Genomic DNA, 18,402 nt, shown 5'->3' with positions numbered 1-18,402 from the left:
TCTGATAGAGATTTGTTTTCTTCCCATTTTAGTGTATCAAATCTTGAAACCATTATCTGTTAACAGCTTGAAATGTGTACATAATGGGCAGTGGAGCTGATAGCCTCTGTGGATCCCCCAATAAGGGAGGGACGGCTCTGTTCCCCTGGACATGGTGGAACCGAGGGCAGAAAAGGTATGGCTGAAAGCAGCTGGCCCTCAGCACTGTTCAGAGCAGGGTGCAGGATCTTCCCAACTCTTAGCGCTGCCCAGAGTGTGCAGGATGGCACTCCAGCAGCAATTTAAAGGGTCCAGGGCGCTGCCTGTCACTGCTATTTTGGTAGTGGTGGCAGCCAGAGCCCCAGCCTCTTTGAATCTTCAAGTCCCAGGGCAACCACCAGGGAAACTACCCTCTCTCCTGCCCCCTGACGGCAGGCCTAATGGTGGGCATAAGATTCATTGGTGCTCAGCTGCCTGTTTGTTAGTTGTATGAATCTTCTGGACAAATACATAACCTTAGACAGCTTTGCACATATATTAGCATAATACATATATTTCATGCAATGTTTCATTAGGAAAATACAAATTTGTATATATTTGAATCATATAAAAAAGGGTCAAAATTAGAAAAAAACAGGCAATACTTTTTATAAAATTTGGAAATATTTCAGTAAAAGTTAGTTTAAACTGAAAGCAATGGGGCTTAAGGATTCAGTACCCATCTTGTTACTTTTAGCCCAGTAGTAAAGGTACTCACATAAGACGTCAGAGTCCCAGGTTCAATTCTTCTCTCTGGCTGACACAGAGTAAGAACCCTATTTAAATCCCATCTCTTGGGAACTTATTTCAAACCGCCAACTAAGGAACATCTTGTAGAAGCTATTCCACTATGGATAACTAATGAAAAAGTATTTAGAACAGGGAGATGGTATCCTGAGTCTTCTATCTCCTAGGTCCATGCCTTGATCAGCAGGTGGGCTACAGAGTCATTCATTTCTCCTCTGTCCCTATTCCAGTGTAGATACTTGGTCTCATTGACCTAGAAAAAGAAATGCCTCTGTAGCTTTGCTGGTTTGGTAGAAACAAGGTAGCTTCACATAAGTCTATCCAATAGTTCAATGGTTAATGTACCTTTCTTAAGATGAATAGGAAACCTCTATATGAATTCTTTCTACCTTTTTTGCAGAGGGCTAAAAATTCTGATGACCTGTGCTATCTCCCCCCAGATTTTGAATGGGGCCTTATCTAGTAGGCAACATCTGAGCCCATCTTATGCCCTTTATCTGTATGTGAGGCAGGGAATAGTCTGCCAATATTCCCCTCAATTTGTGGTTTGCTCTGGGGCTTAAGCAGGAGCTAGGCCTCTGGGAGCCCAGACTGCATACACAAAAACAAAACTATTGGAGCTGTGCAAACTTTACCCTGAAAACTAGGAACTGAGAGCGTGAGATGCCTATAATGTTTTGTAACCATTTGGTGTATGGCAGTGGAGGCCAGAGCTCTATGGTGTGTACCTCTGTGGATCAGGGTGACAGTTCCTTAAATAGTCAGATCTCTACCACAACAGGCTCGAACTTGCAGTCTCGTCTTCCCGCTCACAAAGCAAGCTGCGGAATGTCTCACTGGGGCTCCCGGGCGGGAGGCTAACACAAATATCACTATCCGATGACCCGCAGCTCATTGTTCAGCGCCGCTTCTCCAGCGCCCCCTAGCGCTTCGCCAGGCGCCGTGCTTAGCGTCACAGAGCCCCACTAATCGTCCCTAGACCGGCCTTGGCGCCTTCCTATCCTGGGGCGCGCAACCGCCTCAGACAAACGTGGAGCCAGCGCCACGTGCTCCCGCTCAACTTCCACGGCTGAGAGCCTGACTCACAAGCTCCGCCCTCAGGGCGCTACGGCTGCCGCGGGCCCATTGGTGGGCGGGCGCGGCACGTGACACAAAGACGGGCAGCTGCGCGGGGGGTTGGTAAGGTAGTGGCACGTGCGGCGGCTGCTGAGTGGGAGAAGCCTCGTTGTAGGGGCGCGCGCGCGGCCTTTGTGACGCGTGAGGAGCGGAGGCGGTGAGAGGGCGCGGGGTTCCCGCCACGCCGGGGGCAGAGTCGATGGTTTCGCTGCTCAGCGCTGGTCTAGAGAGCGGGCGGAGTTTGGGTGGGAAGCCCCGCGGAGAGAGCGGGGTTGAGGGCGGCGGCCTGCTTGGGCCAGCAAGTAGGGGGAGTCCCGGAGGGACGGAGTGGGAACTATGGGGCACTGCGGAGAAGGGCAACCCTGGGTTGGAGGAGGTGAGGGACTCCTGGAGGATTCGGGCTTTGCAAGCTCTTCCGCTGCCGGGCCGGCTCGGGGACCTCGCGAGTGCCTTGTCCGTTGCTCTGCTTGGCCGGGCAGCTTCCCGTAGCCGCCGGTAACAAGGCCTTTGCCCTCTCACGCAGATTGAGCGCCTGCAGCATGGGAGACGAGGACTGGGACACCGAGATCCAGGGCCGCGTGGCTTCCTTCGTACCAAACTTCCAGCCGCTGGTAGGAGACCATGAAATGGGGGCAAAGGGAGGCCGGGCCCGGCTTCATTTCAGCGTGCCCCACGCCTCTTTGTAACCTTAATCCAGGCCAGGGGAAATCAGCAGGATCCTTTTCTCTTTCTTTAGAGTGGTAGGCGACTTCGTTGCAGGCCCATAGTTTATGGAGAAGCAAAGGAGTATTTATCTAGACTTCCAATGTGTTAGTAGGGGCAGATTGGTTTTGTAAGATGTTAATGTTTGTTAGGGATCTTAGATACTGTGTAACTTAAGTTGTGTAACTGCATGCATTTTTTTTGGTGGTTACATGACTTTTCAGTAGACCTTGGGGGCGGGGCTGGCAGTGAATGTGCTGGGGCCCCACTCCTGTAGAGCACCCTGCTTTGCTGTCTCTTTAGCAGCAGCAGCATGGGATGCTAGGTGGAAGCTGGTCCACAAGGAGAGCTAGTCCGAAAGCCAGTTTTCCTCCGGGTCTGGCTGCATGTTGCCCTGCACTGATGCCTCTGATACAGAGGCAGCAGTGTGGGGTGGCAGCAGCTCCTGATCGTGTGGGGGGTCTAAGCTCCCCACAGACAGTGGATGCTCTGTGGGATGCAGAGCAGCCTTGGTCTTCAGGGAGCTTGGACTCCTCTCACCCACCCCCCATGGGCAGAGGCTGCTCCTTGGCAGCCTCACCTCCCTGCAGCTTCTGATAGAGGCAATGGAATGGGGGCGGGGTAGGGGGTACCACGGAGCTGGTGCTTGGGTGAACTGGCTTTTAAGTTGGGCGCCCCCCCCCCCCCCCCCAAACACTGGCTCCTGCTTGTCTGCCTTTGCTGCCTCTGTAGGAGGCAGCAAGGGGGACAGTTGGGTCTGTGGAAGCCCATATGTGCGGGGTCCTGTCTTGAAAGTCCTGCGCATATCTGCTCCAACCTGTCCCCACTCATCCTCCTTAGTGCTGCCTCTCCATTGGAGGCAGCGGTGAGGGGGCACAGGCAGATCCAGTACTTGTGGGGCACTTGCTTAAAGCCAGCTCCTTATGGGCACTGGCTCCTGCTCTTCCCCCCCCCCCCCCTTGCCACCTTTGTATCAGAGGCAGCAAGGGGAGTGGGAGTGTGTGTAATTGAGAAGCCCAGGCTTATCGGTTAATTGTTTATTCGACTATGCTTACATCCCTAATGTTTGCCATGAATTGTGTAAATAAAACACTCTTAACCTTCCAGTGTATTGGAAATACTCAGAAAATTATCCTATTCTCAAGTTCTTTTCCCTTGATCACCATTGGATTCTTGTCTTATAAGCAAAATAAAGTTAAAAGTAGGGTACCTCCCCAGTCTTGCTCACTTAATCTTCTGTTTTTGTTTTTCTGGGTTTTTTTTTGTTTTGTCCTTTACTATTTCCTTTTTTTCTGGTTTTTTTTTTTTTTTTTTTCAAACTTCCTCCAGGGAGGTTATCAGTACTTGGAACAGTCTCTATACAGCACAAGTGCCTGTCTTCCTCTATATAGAATTTGCAGCATGAGGTATCAGCCAGCTCCCCAGAAGCAGGCCAACTCCCCACGTGCACTGGCTTCTGGTTCCCACTTTGTGGGAGCTGGTTGCACTGTGGGCTCCACAGTATAAGCTTTACACTGCAGAGCTTGCAGTGTGTAACCACTTTTTAACTGTTACATTATTCACTGATGTTAATTAGCCCTAACTCCCTGTACAAGGATGGGTGGCAGAAGGGTCACACTTGAAGTTTTATTCTCCAATTGGGGGGAAGGTTCCAGTAAACAAAAGGAGTGAAATCAGTTTCTCAATTGTTAGAGCTCCCTGAAAATCTCCACTTACAATCGTTAAAAGTCCCAGGTCACAAAATATAATATCCTTGCTTTTCTAACTTGCTTAGGTCTCTGCTTGTAGTGATGCATGTAACTGATCTGTAAATTTTACTTCAGTGTTTTCTTTATGGATTTATAAAGGATTGGGTAGCTAGTTATTCAATACTTGATGTGTACATTGGGAGGGGAGGGAAAAAGTTGCACAAAACTTACCATATGCTGGCTGTGCAAAAGCATTATGGGCAAATTTTAAAAAAAATCAGTCTAAGCCAGGAGTATATGAAAAATTATATTGATTCATATGTTATCAAAGGAACTGACTTCTAGTATACACATCCTATTCCTCAGGCAAGTGTGTGTCAAAAGAATAAAAATTCTGCATGCATATTGAACATTTGCAGAAATGTTCATCAAAATAACACTATATAATCATGCCATTTTGAAATATTTTGGTATTTATTTCAAAATACCTCTTGGTAAGTACATCTGTAACAGTACACGCACATTCCTTCCAGAGTTAAAAAAACCTCTGACAATCCAGATCTTGTTTCTCTGCTCTTTCCCTTCCCCTGGGGCCAACCAAGAATCCAGATACTCTCACCCTCATGAGCGGGGGAGGGAAAGGGATACTTCAAAGTGGCAGTGCCTGTGCAGGCACTGCCACTCTGAAACCCTGAGGCAGCAGCAGCACAGCTGATCCCAGGATCAGCAGCACAGCTGATCCCAGGATCAGCTGTGTGGCGGGCTGCCCCTTTAAAACACCTCCTCTGTGGGAATTTGAAGGGGCAGCCCTGGAGCCCCGGGGCAGCTGGGGATTCCCAGCTGATCCTGGGCTCCCTGTGGCTGACCCTGGGGTTCCTGCAGCACTTCCCCGGAACCTGGGGTCAGCTCCCCTGTTTGCTCTCTGAATCTTGCGGAGATAGCAGTTTCAAAGGGGCATCGGCCGCACAGATGATCAGCTGTGTGGACGTTGGACCTTTGAAACTGCTGCCTCAGGGTGATTAAAAGGGCAGGGGAGCCCATAGCACTGGGCCCGGGGTCAGTGGGGTACTGAAAGCCCCCTGCTTATCCCAGCCTCCATGGCTTTGAAATGCACAAGAGCCCCTGCTGGGGACTCTTGTGCATTTCAAAGCAGGCACCCATGTGCAGCCCAGAGTCAGTGGGACTTCCCCTGCTGGGGCTCTTGTACATTTCAAACGAGGAATGCAGAAGTGCTTATTGACTAGTCGATGGAAATTCCATCGACTAGTCAATTGACTGCATTTTAACATCCTTGATTTATATTAAAAATATATTAAGCAGAAATATTTGTTGAAGTTTCAAAGAAGGTCAAGCCTTCTTATAAGTGAAGTGTTAAACCAGCTTTTGACAGCAGTAGTCTCTCCTGCAGGCTAGATAATATTTTCTTCATTTCAGTTTATGCAACTATTTCAGTTCAATGACTTGTTCACTGATAAATTGGGAATTGAAGGGGGGGAACAAAGCCTGTTTTTCCTCTTTCAGTCTATGGGTTAAAAGCAAGCATCTCATCAGAGGATGAGATCTACTAGTTCTAAAGTTTTGAAGGACATGATGAACAAACAATTCAGTTCACTAACTATAGCTAATATAGCCTTGATGTAATAATTTTTTTCTTAGATACTCAGTTGAGTTGAGGTAATTTTATTTAATACTAACATCAAAATGTTGTTTGCCGGTTTCCATCAGAATTTAGCACAAATTATTAAAAACATGAAACCAGAACTTTATAATTTTATAATCTGTTAGATTTGTTCAGATTCTTAATTTCTGTATGCTAAACTATATAACGGATTAAATCTGTATAGTTTAATATTCTGTTTAGCAAAAAATGTCAAATTTTGTATAAAGACTATATTTATTTGCCAGTGAACACATTTAAAATGGTTATTGACCAATGAGTTTTTCTTTAGAACAATAACTAAAAATGCAAAGGTGAAACAAGATTAATATTGGTTTTAAATCTAGGTTTCCTGCTTGCTGATACAAATCATCACTAAAATCTGTAATTTAGATTGCTTTGATTTAACTCAATCCACATCGTTAAAACCAAAATAAACTTCTCCAACCCTTCAAATATAATAGACTAACATTAATAGAACTGCATTGGTGCTTGATAAGAAATGGGTAAATTAGAATGGTTTTTTTTTTTTTTTTTTCAGTGAAGGTGCAGTCAGTGGTGAAACCACGGAAATCAAACATGAATGTTAAAATGAATTGGATTTTTGGTTAGACTTAAATGCTTGCAGAAAGCAAACCAGTATAACTGAAATTTTGATTTAAAGTGTGTTAAATGATGATTAACATCATTTTATGATTTAATTGTAAAATCTCGCTATGAACATACTTCTGTGATGTTCTCCAGCAGAACCAGGGAAGATCAGGTGTAACACTCCTAATTTTCTAATGTGTAAAAGTAGGAACTTGCTTCCAGTTCATCTAAAGAAAAGTAAAGCACCAAAAAAGGCCATTTAAAAAAAAAAAAGTGTGGTACTTGTTCTGGAGAATTGACAGTGTTTCTGTGTTAAAGGGACTGGTCAAAAGAAAGTATGCATTTGGCTGCCCCTAAAATATGGGTGGTGTTTTTGTTAGGGGTGTTATCGTGCATCTACACAGCAGGGCTTACCTTGAAATACGCTATGCAAATTAAGCTACATCAATTGTGTAGCTTGTTTTGAAACTTCTTATTTTGAAATTGGGAGCGTCTATGTAGCGCCTATTTCAAAATGGGAAGAGTGCTCTCTGGCTTATTTCTTGTACAATGAGGGTTACAGGAGTCAGTGAAGTCCTCAAGCTTGGCTGTATTTTGACAATATTTCAAAATAACTGCCTGCTGTATTGATGCAGGCCGTTATTTTGAAATAACACTAGTTATTTCGAAATGATGTTGCTATGTAGAGGTACCTTAAGCCACTAGTTGAGTAATCTACTATCTGATAAGGGTAGGCACTACTTGACTTTCAGTCCACCCCACCCATTGCTGCTTCTGTATCAGAGTCCCAGACCTACCCCCACCAGGGCTCTGCATTTCAATGTAATAGCAGCTGGGCTACCTGTGTGCCTGACTCTACTACATTTGAACTGCAGTGCAGCTCCTTAGCGATTAATCGTATAGTCAATACAAATTGTATCAACTACGTGATTAGTCAGTTATCCGCTTCTTAACATCTCTAGTTTGTGTCCTGGCAGTATGTGAAAAATGTTGCTCAGTTTAATCATTTAACAACTGTAGAAGGTAAAGATTTTGAGAGCTGCTAATGTTTGGCATATTAAATGGAAAATATTCTTAGGCTTGAAACATGATTTTGTTAGAGCATTTATTATCATCTTGGTGTATTGTGTAATCTTGTAATTGATAAATTTGCAATTGAAGTATTTTTTTTCTTCACTTAGTCCAGAAGTATGTATAATAAGGTCTAATGTGTCTTGCTGGCTCTTCTAGGATGATAATTCTGGAAGAACCAATGACCACTCTTTTAACTACAATCAAAGCATAAATTCAGCAGGTATGTGGTGTAGCATTTCTATTTGTAAGCATTTGTGTTTTGGATCACTTTAATGGCATAGGAGGTATAGGAGGTTTGCAGTCATACCATCCAATGAGTATTTTTTAGTACATGACATTACAGTAAAGAACATTGATTATAAAACAGCCATTCTTTTATTCTTTAGAAAATGGATCATAAGCTTGCAAAAGTGAGGTTGAGTTTGTTCTTACTGTTTTTAAGAGCTGAAAATAAAATAAAATGTTAATTTTAGAATACCTAAAATAGAGAGGATGACTTTGGGAGTTTAAAGAGCTGCTTATAAACGTTTAACATTAGCAATTAATATAAATTCAGACACAAACTTAAAACTTTGTATTTTGTTTTCACCACGTATTAATAGTCTAAGCAATGTCTAAGATTGCTTTAAGTGAAAGAGTAGAAGAAAAATATTTTTTAGTTTGTGCATAGTGCACATTTTAGAATTTACCAAGGCAATAGCTAACTGCTAATCAGATACACTAGGCAGCTAGAGAATGCCCAGAAACTTAGTCTGAATCATATAAATTTGTAAGGCACTGTATAGACTAGCTTTAACAGAAGTAACATTATATAAGTAGTAATTATGCTTGCCTGACTACTAAAAATGTTCATATTACTCAAGAAATCTCATTTGAACCTCTGCATGAAGAGTTAATGGTATAACTTCTGAAAATTGCTTAGTAAAGCTATTCATGAGGTCAAATCTTGGCCATTTTTCAGTAATGTTTCAATTTGTGCTTAGAATGTGGAATGTTCAGAAGCAGCTGATTAATTTAGGAGCTGAATATTCTCACTGACAGTCAACAGGATGTAAAAACTTATGACACTTTTATCCAGCATGTAGTAGGGATGTTAAATTGTGATTAGTCAATAAGGGCTAGCACAGCGTTACGGCTTTGAAATGCAGGGGCTCTTGTGCTTTTCAAAGATTGAAAATCCTCATGTAGCCCGGGATCAGTGGGGGCTCTGGAGTGGGGTTGAGGACGACAGGTTTGGCATGGCAGGGGCTCAAGCTTTAAGGGAGGAGTTAGGACTGGGACAGAAGGGGCTTACTACCTTGAATGGCTCCTGGTCAGTGATGTAGCAGGGGTGCTAAAGCAGGCTTTTTTCCTCTACTGTCACTGCAGACCATGCTGTGCCCTAGAAGCAGCCAGCAGCAGGTTTCCAGCCAATGGGAATGCAGAGCTAGTGCTCAGGGGAGGAACAATATGTGGAGTACCTGTGCACTCTCTTCCCCTGCCCCCACCTAATGCTGGACATTGCTAGGGGACAGCCCAGTCTGTGGTGCCAGGACAGGTAGATTGTCTGCCTTATCAACCCTACTGGTCACCCGATCATCCTGCAGCAATGAGACCCAATGTCTGATGTTCCACAACACAATACTGGGTTGTAACCTGCAGTTGGAAAACCACTGGCCTGCCTGCTACTCAGGAAGGGGGTGCCCTTAGACCATAGAGAGAAATCTCTTCTTTCTGTGTCAGTTGTGTCTGTTATCAGCAGGGCTCAACGATTAGGGCAATCTACTCTCCAATGGTGAGTAGATTTTAGCCTGGCATGGTGCCACAGCGCGGTCTGCGCATGCGCAGCGTACCAAACCGCATGGCTGGTGAGCAAGGCTCGCTGCTGCTTGTCAAGCCATGGCTATTGGGTTGTTGCAGCATCACTGCAGTGCTGTAGCTATGCTGGTTTGGTCCCCATAATTTAGACGTGGCCTCAGTGTCTTTTAAAATGGCATGAAGCAGACACACTAACAGTAAAATGATTGTATGTAGGTAACTGATGATTATCAGGGAAAAAATTTCCATATAAATTGAGCCATATTTCCTGTTGTCAAGTCACTGATAAAGTAGGGTCAAGATTTACTGCTGTGGTGTAGGGACAGGTCTCGGGCTCTGTCCGTGATGATAACCAGAAGGCTGCTTTTGTGTGTGCTCAGTGATGTGGGCCCATTGACTACAGCAGACTCTGTCCCCGAAGACCACAAGTCAGATAAGGATCAAAGATGCCCAGCCAGGTTTATTGTTTAACAAAGTGCAGTAATAGTGATCAGTAGACTCTACCGAATCAGTACGTTTATGTACTCGTAACAATGGACTCAGTTCAACCAGTGGGAAACTTGTACTGCCCCCGGCTGGTCAAAGACCCCCCCCCCCCCCCCCCCGACACCACTCATATATACAGGTACGAACAAGTTACACATTTCTCCTTACATTGTCAGGTTACTACCCTCTGACACTGCTTAGATACCATCTGTCACCCTGTACCTCGTTATCTGATTAGATCATCTCTATCCATCATGGTGTCATTTTAGACCATTTCCTGAATCTGAGTCTGTGTCTGTGGGGAATGTGAGTTCCAAGGTCTTTTTAATGAATTGGTGTTAACATATGCTTTCAAGTTATGCCCAGTACCAATTACTATTTTAGAGTCAGTACCTAGCACCAATTACTGTTCTGCACCTGGGCCTATTACCAATTAGTGTTTTGCTCTTCTGTCCTGTTCATGCCAAGTTTTGTGAGCAGGGGCAGCCTCTTGCTCACAGCTTAGCTTTGTCTCAGACCAGGCCTATGTTACATGAGCTTTTGTTTTAGGCCTTCGTATTACTACACCTCCATCAAGGAGAAGTCTTGTTTGTAGCTTTCAACTGTCCAGATTTTCCCATATTACATTACAACTTCTCTGAATCAAATTTTCACCTGGTTGTGCAGTATACAGTGTACTGGTTATCACTTCCTAACAGAAGTGGTTGCATTTTGGTGTTTAAGTGGATGTTGTATGCTTGATTTGAAAAGTGCTCTATTTCATTCTTAACGTGGCGTGGTCCATAAATGATAGCCATATCTGCATGGCTTATGTCTTACTGAAGCAAGATAAGGCTTTGAACTTAGTATTCATGCAGATAATTCTAAAGTGAATTTAACTTTCCTGTCTGTTGTAGGAGTCAAACTGACATGTAATTGCTGCTTATTTTCTTTGTGTAAGGTATAAATTACTGGAGGGGACCTCAAGAGGTCATCAAGTCCAGTCCCCTGCTCTCAGCAGGACCAAACACCATCTAGATCAGGGCTACTCAACCTGTGGCCTGTTTGTTTGTGGCCTGTGGTGCCGTGTGGGTTTACACAGGGCCCGCAGGTGGGATCCTGTGAACATATGGGTGGAAGTCCGCAATATTTACCTGTTTTTAATATCAGCAGAACTGACTTAAATGGGGTCTGTGTGTTGTGTAGTCTTTCCTTAATCTTTGTATTCAAGCCCATCAGTGTGAAAGAAGCTATTTGCATATATATTTGCATGCATATGCAACCATACTTAAGTTGCAGCCCTCAGCATGTTCTGAGAGGATCATTGTAGCCCCTGGGGCTTCCAAAGTTGAGTAGCCCTGATCTAGAGCATCCCTGATAATTATCTGTCCAACCTTGTCTTAAATGTGTCCAGTGTTGGACACTCCACAATCTCCTTAGGCAATTCATTCAAGTATTTAAGCATTCTGACTGTAAGGAAATATATTCTAATGTGACGTCTAACCTAAATCTCTCTTGCTGCAATTTAAGCCCATTGCTTTTTGTTCTATCAGAGGCCAAGGAGAACAACTTTTCTCCCTCCTTCTTGTAATATCCTTTTAGATACTTGAAAACTGCTATAGATTCATAGATTAATAGACTTTAAGGTCAGAAGGGACCATGATGATCATCTAGTCTGAGCCCCTGCACAATGCAGGCCAGAGACTCTCACCAACCCCCTCCTAGAATAATTCTCTCCCCTATATCTCAGATATTGAAGCCTTCAGATAGTTTGAAGACCCCAAGATGCAGAGAATCCTCCAGCTGTGATCTGCTATTGTGTCCCTTCTCAGTTTTTTCTTTTCTAAACTAAACAAACCCACTTCTTTCAGTCTTCCCTCTGCAGTCATGTTTTCTAGACCTTTAATCATTTTTGTTACTCTTCTCTAGAGGTGATCCCGGCAATTATAGACTAGTAAGTCTAACGTCATTACTGGGCAAATTAGTTGAAACATTAGTCAAGAATAAAATTGTCAGACACATAGAAGAACATAATTTGTTGGGCAAAAGTCAACATGGTTTCTGTAAAGGGAAATCATGTCTTACTAATCTATTAGAGTTCTTTGAAGCGGTCAACAAATGTGGACAAGGGGTATCCAGTAGGTATAGTGTACTTAAATTTTCAGAAAGCTTTTGATAAGGTCCCTCATCAAAGGCTCTTGCATAAATTAAGTTGTCATGGGATAAGAGGGAAGATCCTTTCATGGATTGAGAACTGGTTAAAAGACAGGAACAAAGGGTAGGAATAAATGGTAAATTTTCAGAATGGAAAGGGGTAACTAGTGGTGTTCCCCAAGGGTCAGTCCTAGGACCAATCCTATTCAACTTATTCATAAATGATCTGGAGAAAAGGGTAAACAGTGAGGTGGCAAAGTTTGCAGATGATACTAAAGTGCTCAAGATAGTTAAAACCAAAGCAGACTGAAGGACTTCAAAAAGATCTCTTCAAACTAAATGATTGGCCAACAATGGCAAATGAAATGTAATGTGGAGAAGTGTAAAGTAATGCACATGGGGGAAAAAATAACCCCGGCTATATATACAATATAATGGGAGCTAATTTAGCTATAACTAATCAGGAAAGAGATCTTGGCATCATCATGGATAGTTCTCTGAAGACGTCCACGCAGTGTGCAGCGGCAGTCAAAAAAGCAAACATGATGTTAGGAATCATTAAAAAAGGGATCGAGAATAAGATAGACTATTTTATTGCCCTTATATAAATCCATGGTATGCCCACATCTTGAATACTGCGTACAGATGTGGTCTCCTCATCTCAAAAAAGTTATATTGGCATTAGAAAAGGTTCAGAGAAGGGCAACTAAAAGGATTAGGGGTTTGGAACAGATCCCTATGAAAAGGGATTAGAGAGTGGGACTTTTCAGCTTGGAAAAGAGAAGACTAAGGGGGGGGATATGATAGAGGTATATAAAATCATAAGTGGTGTGAAGAAAGTGAATTAGGAAAAGTTATTTACTTGTTCCCATAATATAAGAACTAGGGGCCACCAAATGAAATTAATGGGCAGCAGGTTTAAAACAAATAAAAGAAAGTTGTTGTTCTTTGAGTGACTGCTCATGTGCATTCCATGTAGGTGTGTGTGCACACATCGTCGGAGATTTTGCCCTCCGCAGTACCAGTCGGGCCAGCAGGGAGCCCCCTGGAGTAGCACCGGCATATTGGCCAATATATACCCCCGCTGGCCCTCCACCCACTCAGTTTCTTCTTACCGCCGTGACGGTTGTTGGAACAACCCTCAGCTCTTGTTAAGCAATCGTCTCCAGTATTTTATTTTGTTTCCAGTTAGTCAGGCTAAAGAGCTGCAATTTAAGTTAAGACTCTTGTTGCTTTCTGTTTGTTCCCTGCCACGGCATGCCATGTGCCCATGGTGGGGCATGCCCTGTCCACAAGGGTTCAAGCCCTGTAAGAAGTGCCACAGGCCCATGTCCTGTGGCAAGCCGCATTCAGCCTGCCTAAAGGCATTCAGCCTGCCTTGGGGGAGGCTCATCTCACAGAAGCCTACAAAATCTGCAAAGCTTTCAAACCCTGCACCAAGCACGTGAGAGTCGCGCCTTAAGGTCATCCTGATGGAGGTGGTCCTCAGGCCGGCACTGGTGTCGGACCCGGCACCGGTCTCCCAGAGCACAGCGGCGTTGGTGTGGGACATGTCAGTGCAGCACATTTCCCCGACACCACGTAGGCCCCAGCACCTGTCCCAGGCCCTGGCACCTCAGAAGAAGAGACAGCCTATCGGGCAGGTCCCCACCAAAGCATGTGCCCTCCAGCGGGGCACATGCCAACCACAGGTCCGGAGCCTGGGCCATCTTGGTCAGGCAGGCGTTCATCCCAGCACAGGGAACCCAGCCCTCTGGGGGACTTTCCTGAGCCTTCCCCCTCAGAGGCCCTTGAGGCAGTGAGGGTCCTCATAGACTGGTCTCCCTCCTCCTCCTCCCACTCGGACCCCCTCCAGATGTCATGGGGCGGGTCTGCACTGACTTCCTTCGAGGTCGCCTGAGGACTTGGCACTGGGGGCCAGGGATCATGGCTCAACTCACCCTGCTCCGCTGGCACTGTTCGCGGTGCTGACAACTGTCACCCCAGCAACCTCTGGGGACTGGCCATGGCGCAGTACCAATGTTCAGCCCCGTGCTTGGCACCGGCCCCTGCAGTACCTACCTCTGCACAGGGCTCCTGCACTGCCATACTGCCGCCTTCTCCCCTGCACTGTGGTAAACCCAAATCCATGGCCAGGAATGCAGCAGCATCTTTGGTGCCCACGTCGGCCCCCACCTGGTCCGCCTCTGAGTACTTGTCTGACTCTGAGGTGGAATCCATTTGGTTATCTTGGGGCTCCAGGTCCCGCTTCTGGCACCATGGTCTGTCCTGTCTCTACCAGCAACAGTGGGTGCAGTGGGTCCCAGTGCCGATGTTGCAACAGACGTGGCCCCTGCAGCCTCCTGGCCAATGGCTATTCTGGACACCCTGGGCATATCACCAGAGCCAGGGTGTGGACCCATCCAGGCTGAGCTCCGTCATTTTGGGCCCACAGGCCACTCCATTGGCGACTCACCCCCCCCCCCCCCCCCCCGACCTGGTCTCTTAACTCGGGCCATTTGCTACCTCCTGGTCAAACCTCCCCAGGCCCTTCGGGAAGCGCAGCACTTGTGAGCTAACCTCCCTTGTCCTGAACATTCGGGCCTTCACAAGACTCATATGAGGCACACCAGGACCTTCTACGCCGACTGGTAGTCCAGGCGGAGAAGGTGTCCGAAGACTCGGACCCTATGATAGACATTGTTCAATTCGACACTCCCTCCCTAGTGTTTGCTTATATTCATCCTTTGTATTTTGACCTAGTTTCCGTTGTTTTTATATGACTTTTTTGACTTTTAAGATCTTCTGGTTAAGCCAACGTGGTCTCTTGCCATACTTGTTATCTTTGCTATGCAGTAGAATAGTTTGATGTTAGGCCCTTAATAATGTCCTTTAGAAAAGTTGCCAGCTGTTTTCATTTTTTTCCCAGCTGTCTTGCTTCCTATGGGATCTTAACCACCAGCTCTCTGAGTTTACTCAAGCCTGCCTTCCTGAAATCTAATCTCTTTTTATTTTGCTGGTCTCGCTTCCATCATTCCTTAGAATCATGACATCTCAACCAGTTCCTCTGTATTTGTTAAAATCAAATCTAGACAGCTTCAGTAGCTTTCTCAACCTTCTGAAATAAAAAAGTGTTTAATGCATTCCAAGAACTTGCTTGAAAACGACTAGAGCATGGCATGGATTATCCAACAGATGTCTGGATAGTTGAAGTCGTGCATCACCACTAAGTCCAGTGCTTTCGGTGATTTTGTTTTTTTTAAAAAAAGCATCATCCACCTCTTCTGCTTGGGTAGGTGCTCTGTAGTAAACCCCTATCAGGGCTCGACAAATCCGTTTATCTACTCGCCCGTAGATTTCAGCTCGTCGCCCCGTTCACCAGCAGTGCGTGCATGTGCAGTGTGGGTCTGTCGCATGCACAGTGTGGGGCTGGCAAGTGGATTTTGCCACAGTTTGTCGAGCCTTGCCTATCATGACATCCCTTTATTTTTTACCCCTTTTAACCTAACTCTGAGAGACTCAAGACTGTCTCCTATGTCCATCTCAATTTCAGTTGAAGTTCATACATTTTTAATATATAAGGCAACACCTTTATATTAAGGTGTCTGTGGGATGAAGTTACTGTGTGCGCTTATTTGTCCATTTCAGTTTCCTCTTCTGTTTCTTTAAAAAAATGTATTGCTACCAATGACAGAAGTTTGAAAGAGCATTTCTAGTTGGTGATGAAATAAAACTTGTGGAGGTGACTAGAAGAATTGCACTGTTCCTTATCAGCTTTATGGTTTAAGCTGGGTTTGAAAACTTCGAGAAGAACCTTGGAAGTAGGGATGTTAATCTACTGGACTAGTCATTATGGAAGGGCAGTTAAAACACTCACTTCGGGCTCATACTGGGTGTCAGCACAACTCCCAGCTGCTGCTCTACACTCTTCAAGGGACAGAGCAGATGTTGTACCAAGTTGCTGGCTCAGTCTGTGGTCCCCCACCGGGTCTCGGTACAACCCTCCCCATGCTGCCACTCCACATTCTGAAAGGGACAGAGCAGCTGATCCTGTGGGTCTCAGCACAAGCCCCTCTCCTTGCTGCCTTCTGCATTATTGACAGGGGATCTGGTAGTGAGAGCACTCAAGTTCAATGTGTTGGATCCACATACTGCAAATGTTGCACACCAGAGTCCTGTGGAAAAAGGCAAACGTTTCTTGGTTTCATTGTATTTCTCAGAGAAAGTCACAGTAGGGTTACTAGGTAAACTTTCCCTTCCTGAAAAGAAACCGAGCACTTGAACACATTGCTATGGAGATTGCTTCTCCACTTGAAAGACCTTGTAATATGAGTTAGGCCTTCATCCTACAAATGCTCATTGCCGTTGTGCTTGTTAAATTATTTGAGAGTCACTGAGGCACCCTGAAGAACCAAGAGAACGACACTAGAAAACAAAGATCTGGCATCCACCCGTAATAACTTTCAAAGCCTGGCCCTGTCTCCAAAGAAATTATAATTCCACTTGTGTGGAATCCATAGAAATTGTTTGGGGGCACACAACTCACCTAGTGAGTGTCACTGCAGCCCGAGGGCTGGAGTTCAGTCAGACATGTCAGGTTACAACTACTTTGATTCCTTTAAAAAAACAAGACACCATGGCTACGTCTACACTGGCACCCTTTTCTGGAAATGCTTAAAACGGAACAGTTTTCCGTTATAAGTATTTCTGGAAAAAGCGCGTCTACATTGGCAGGATGCTTCTCCGGAAAAGCACTTTTTGCAGAAAAGCGTTGGCCAATGTAGATGTGCTTTTCCGGAAAAAAGCCCCGATCGTCATTTTCGCGATCGGGGCTTTTTTGCGGAAAAGACTCCTGTGCTGTCTACACAGGCCCTTTTCCAGAACAGTTTTTCCGGAAAAGGACTTTTGCCTGAACGGGAGCAGCATAGTTTTTCTGGAAAAACACTGACAATTTTACAGTAGATCGTCATTGCTTTTCTGGAAAAGCAAGCGGCCAGTGTAGACAGCTGGCAAGTTATTCCGGTAAAGCGACTACTTTTCCGATATAAGTGGCCCAGTGTAGACACAGCCCATGGTTACTGGAGTTCTTGTCCAGCCAGAACTTCTCTCTCTTCTCCCAACCCCATTCCCCCGAGCCCTCTGGGGCTCAAAGGGAGTCCCAGTGCCTTCTCATGCTGACCAATGCAGCTGGAGATCAGACTGTCTCTCTCTCTCTCTCTCTCTCTCTCTCCCGGCACACCTCTCTCCCTCCCCCCCTTCAGGTGGGCTGAAATTGAGGTGGACTGTCCTCTACCTGCTGCCTTAGCACAGCTGCAGCTCTCACTTCCAGTCTCTCCCAGCCCCCTTGCCAGCCCAGCTAGGGCGGCATAGAATGTAATGCTCCTTTGCTGGTGTAGCAGGGGGGACTTCCTTTGGCTGTCAGGCTGGAATGCTACAGGTGGGCAACCAGGACTGAGCCAGCAACTTTGCATGCAGGCTCCCCTGTCCCTAATAATGAAAAGCAGCAGGGGGTAGTCTTGTGCTGAGACCTGTGGGATTGGATGCTCTGTCTCTTTAAGAATGCAGCATGGCAGTGGGGAGAGGGAGGAGAGAGGAGAGGGGCTTGTGCTGAGACCAGCTGCTCTGTCCCTTTAAGAATGCAGAATGGCAGTGGGAAGGGAGTGCAGGGGGAGCCTGTGCTGAGACTAGGGAGATGGCTGCAAGTCCCTTTCAGAATGTTGAGTGGCAGCGAGGGGGAGGGTTGTCCTAAAACCCAGCAGGACACCGGAGGTTGAGCTAGTGTCTGCGCCAGTTCCTCTCGTCCCTTTAAGAGTGCAGAGCGGTGGGGGGAGAAGGGAGGGATCAAGTAGTCAATAGTGCTACCTGATGAGCTTATCGGGTAGTCAACTACTCGTTCACATCCTTACTTGGAAGATGGATTGTTTTCCGTTGGCATATCTTAAAATGGATGACTTCAAGGTCTACTACATAGTGTTGTAGTTAGGGAACTACTCAGATTATTATTATTTTTTGTGGTTAAGTAATAGAGTAAAACTCTGATGGTCCGGCACGCCTGATGGTCTGGCACCATCAGGAACCCAGAAGTGCTCTGGGCAGCCGGACCATTGGAGCTGCTCTGCCCCCAGCTTCCCCGATTCAGCAGCTGAATCGGGGAAGCCGGGGGCAGAGCAGCTGGGGTGCTGCCGGGTAGGTCCCGTAGCGCTGCCCCTCGGGGCTGCGGGACCCAACATGGCAGCACCCCAACTGTCCCTGATTCAGCCACTGCTGAACTGACCAGCGGCTGACTCCAGGAAGCCTGAGGCAGAGCTGCTCTGCCCCAGGCTTCCTGGAATCAGCCTCTGATCAGTTTCAGCAGCACCTGACTTGGGTACACCTGGGACAGAGCAGCTGGGGTGCTGCTGGGTGGGTCTTGCA

At 45.9% G+C, this 18,402-nt stretch overlaps 1 protein-coding gene across 7 annotated transcripts in view; it reads left to right on the top strand.

Annotated features, from left to right (window-relative positions):
* The first annotated feature begins 1,820 nt into the window (after window positions 1-1,820).
* The window catches only part of DDX4 (DEAD-box helicase 4), a 115,040-nt gene continuing 98,458 nt past the window's right edge, over window positions 1,821-18,402 (top strand). Inside the window, exons 1-3 of one of the 7 annotated variants that reach the window (XM_075932449.1) lie at window positions 1,821-1,944; window positions 2,405-2,492; window positions 7,750-7,813. In XM_075932449.1, the coding sequence (XP_075788564.1) occupies window positions 2,421-2,492; window positions 7,750-7,813 (136 nt within the window). In that variant the 5' untranslated portion in view covers window positions 1,821-1,944; window positions 2,405-2,420. Of the gene's footprint in view, window positions 2,039-2,103; window positions 2,127-2,157; window positions 2,258-2,404; window positions 2,493-7,749; window positions 7,814-18,402 lie in introns of those variants that run through there. The other 6 variants (XM_075932451.1, XM_075932452.1, XM_075932450.1 and 3 more) reach the window with 6 other exon arrangements.

Source organism: Pelodiscus sinensis, chromosome 6 (assembly GCF_049634645.1).
Source record: "Pelodiscus sinensis isolate JC-2024 chromosome 6, ASM4963464v1, whole genome shotgun sequence".
In the NCBI taxonomy this organism is placed as follows: Eukaryota; Metazoa; Chordata; order Testudines; family Trionychidae; genus Pelodiscus; species Pelodiscus sinensis.
This window is presented reverse-complemented; position numbering and strand designations above follow the sequence as displayed.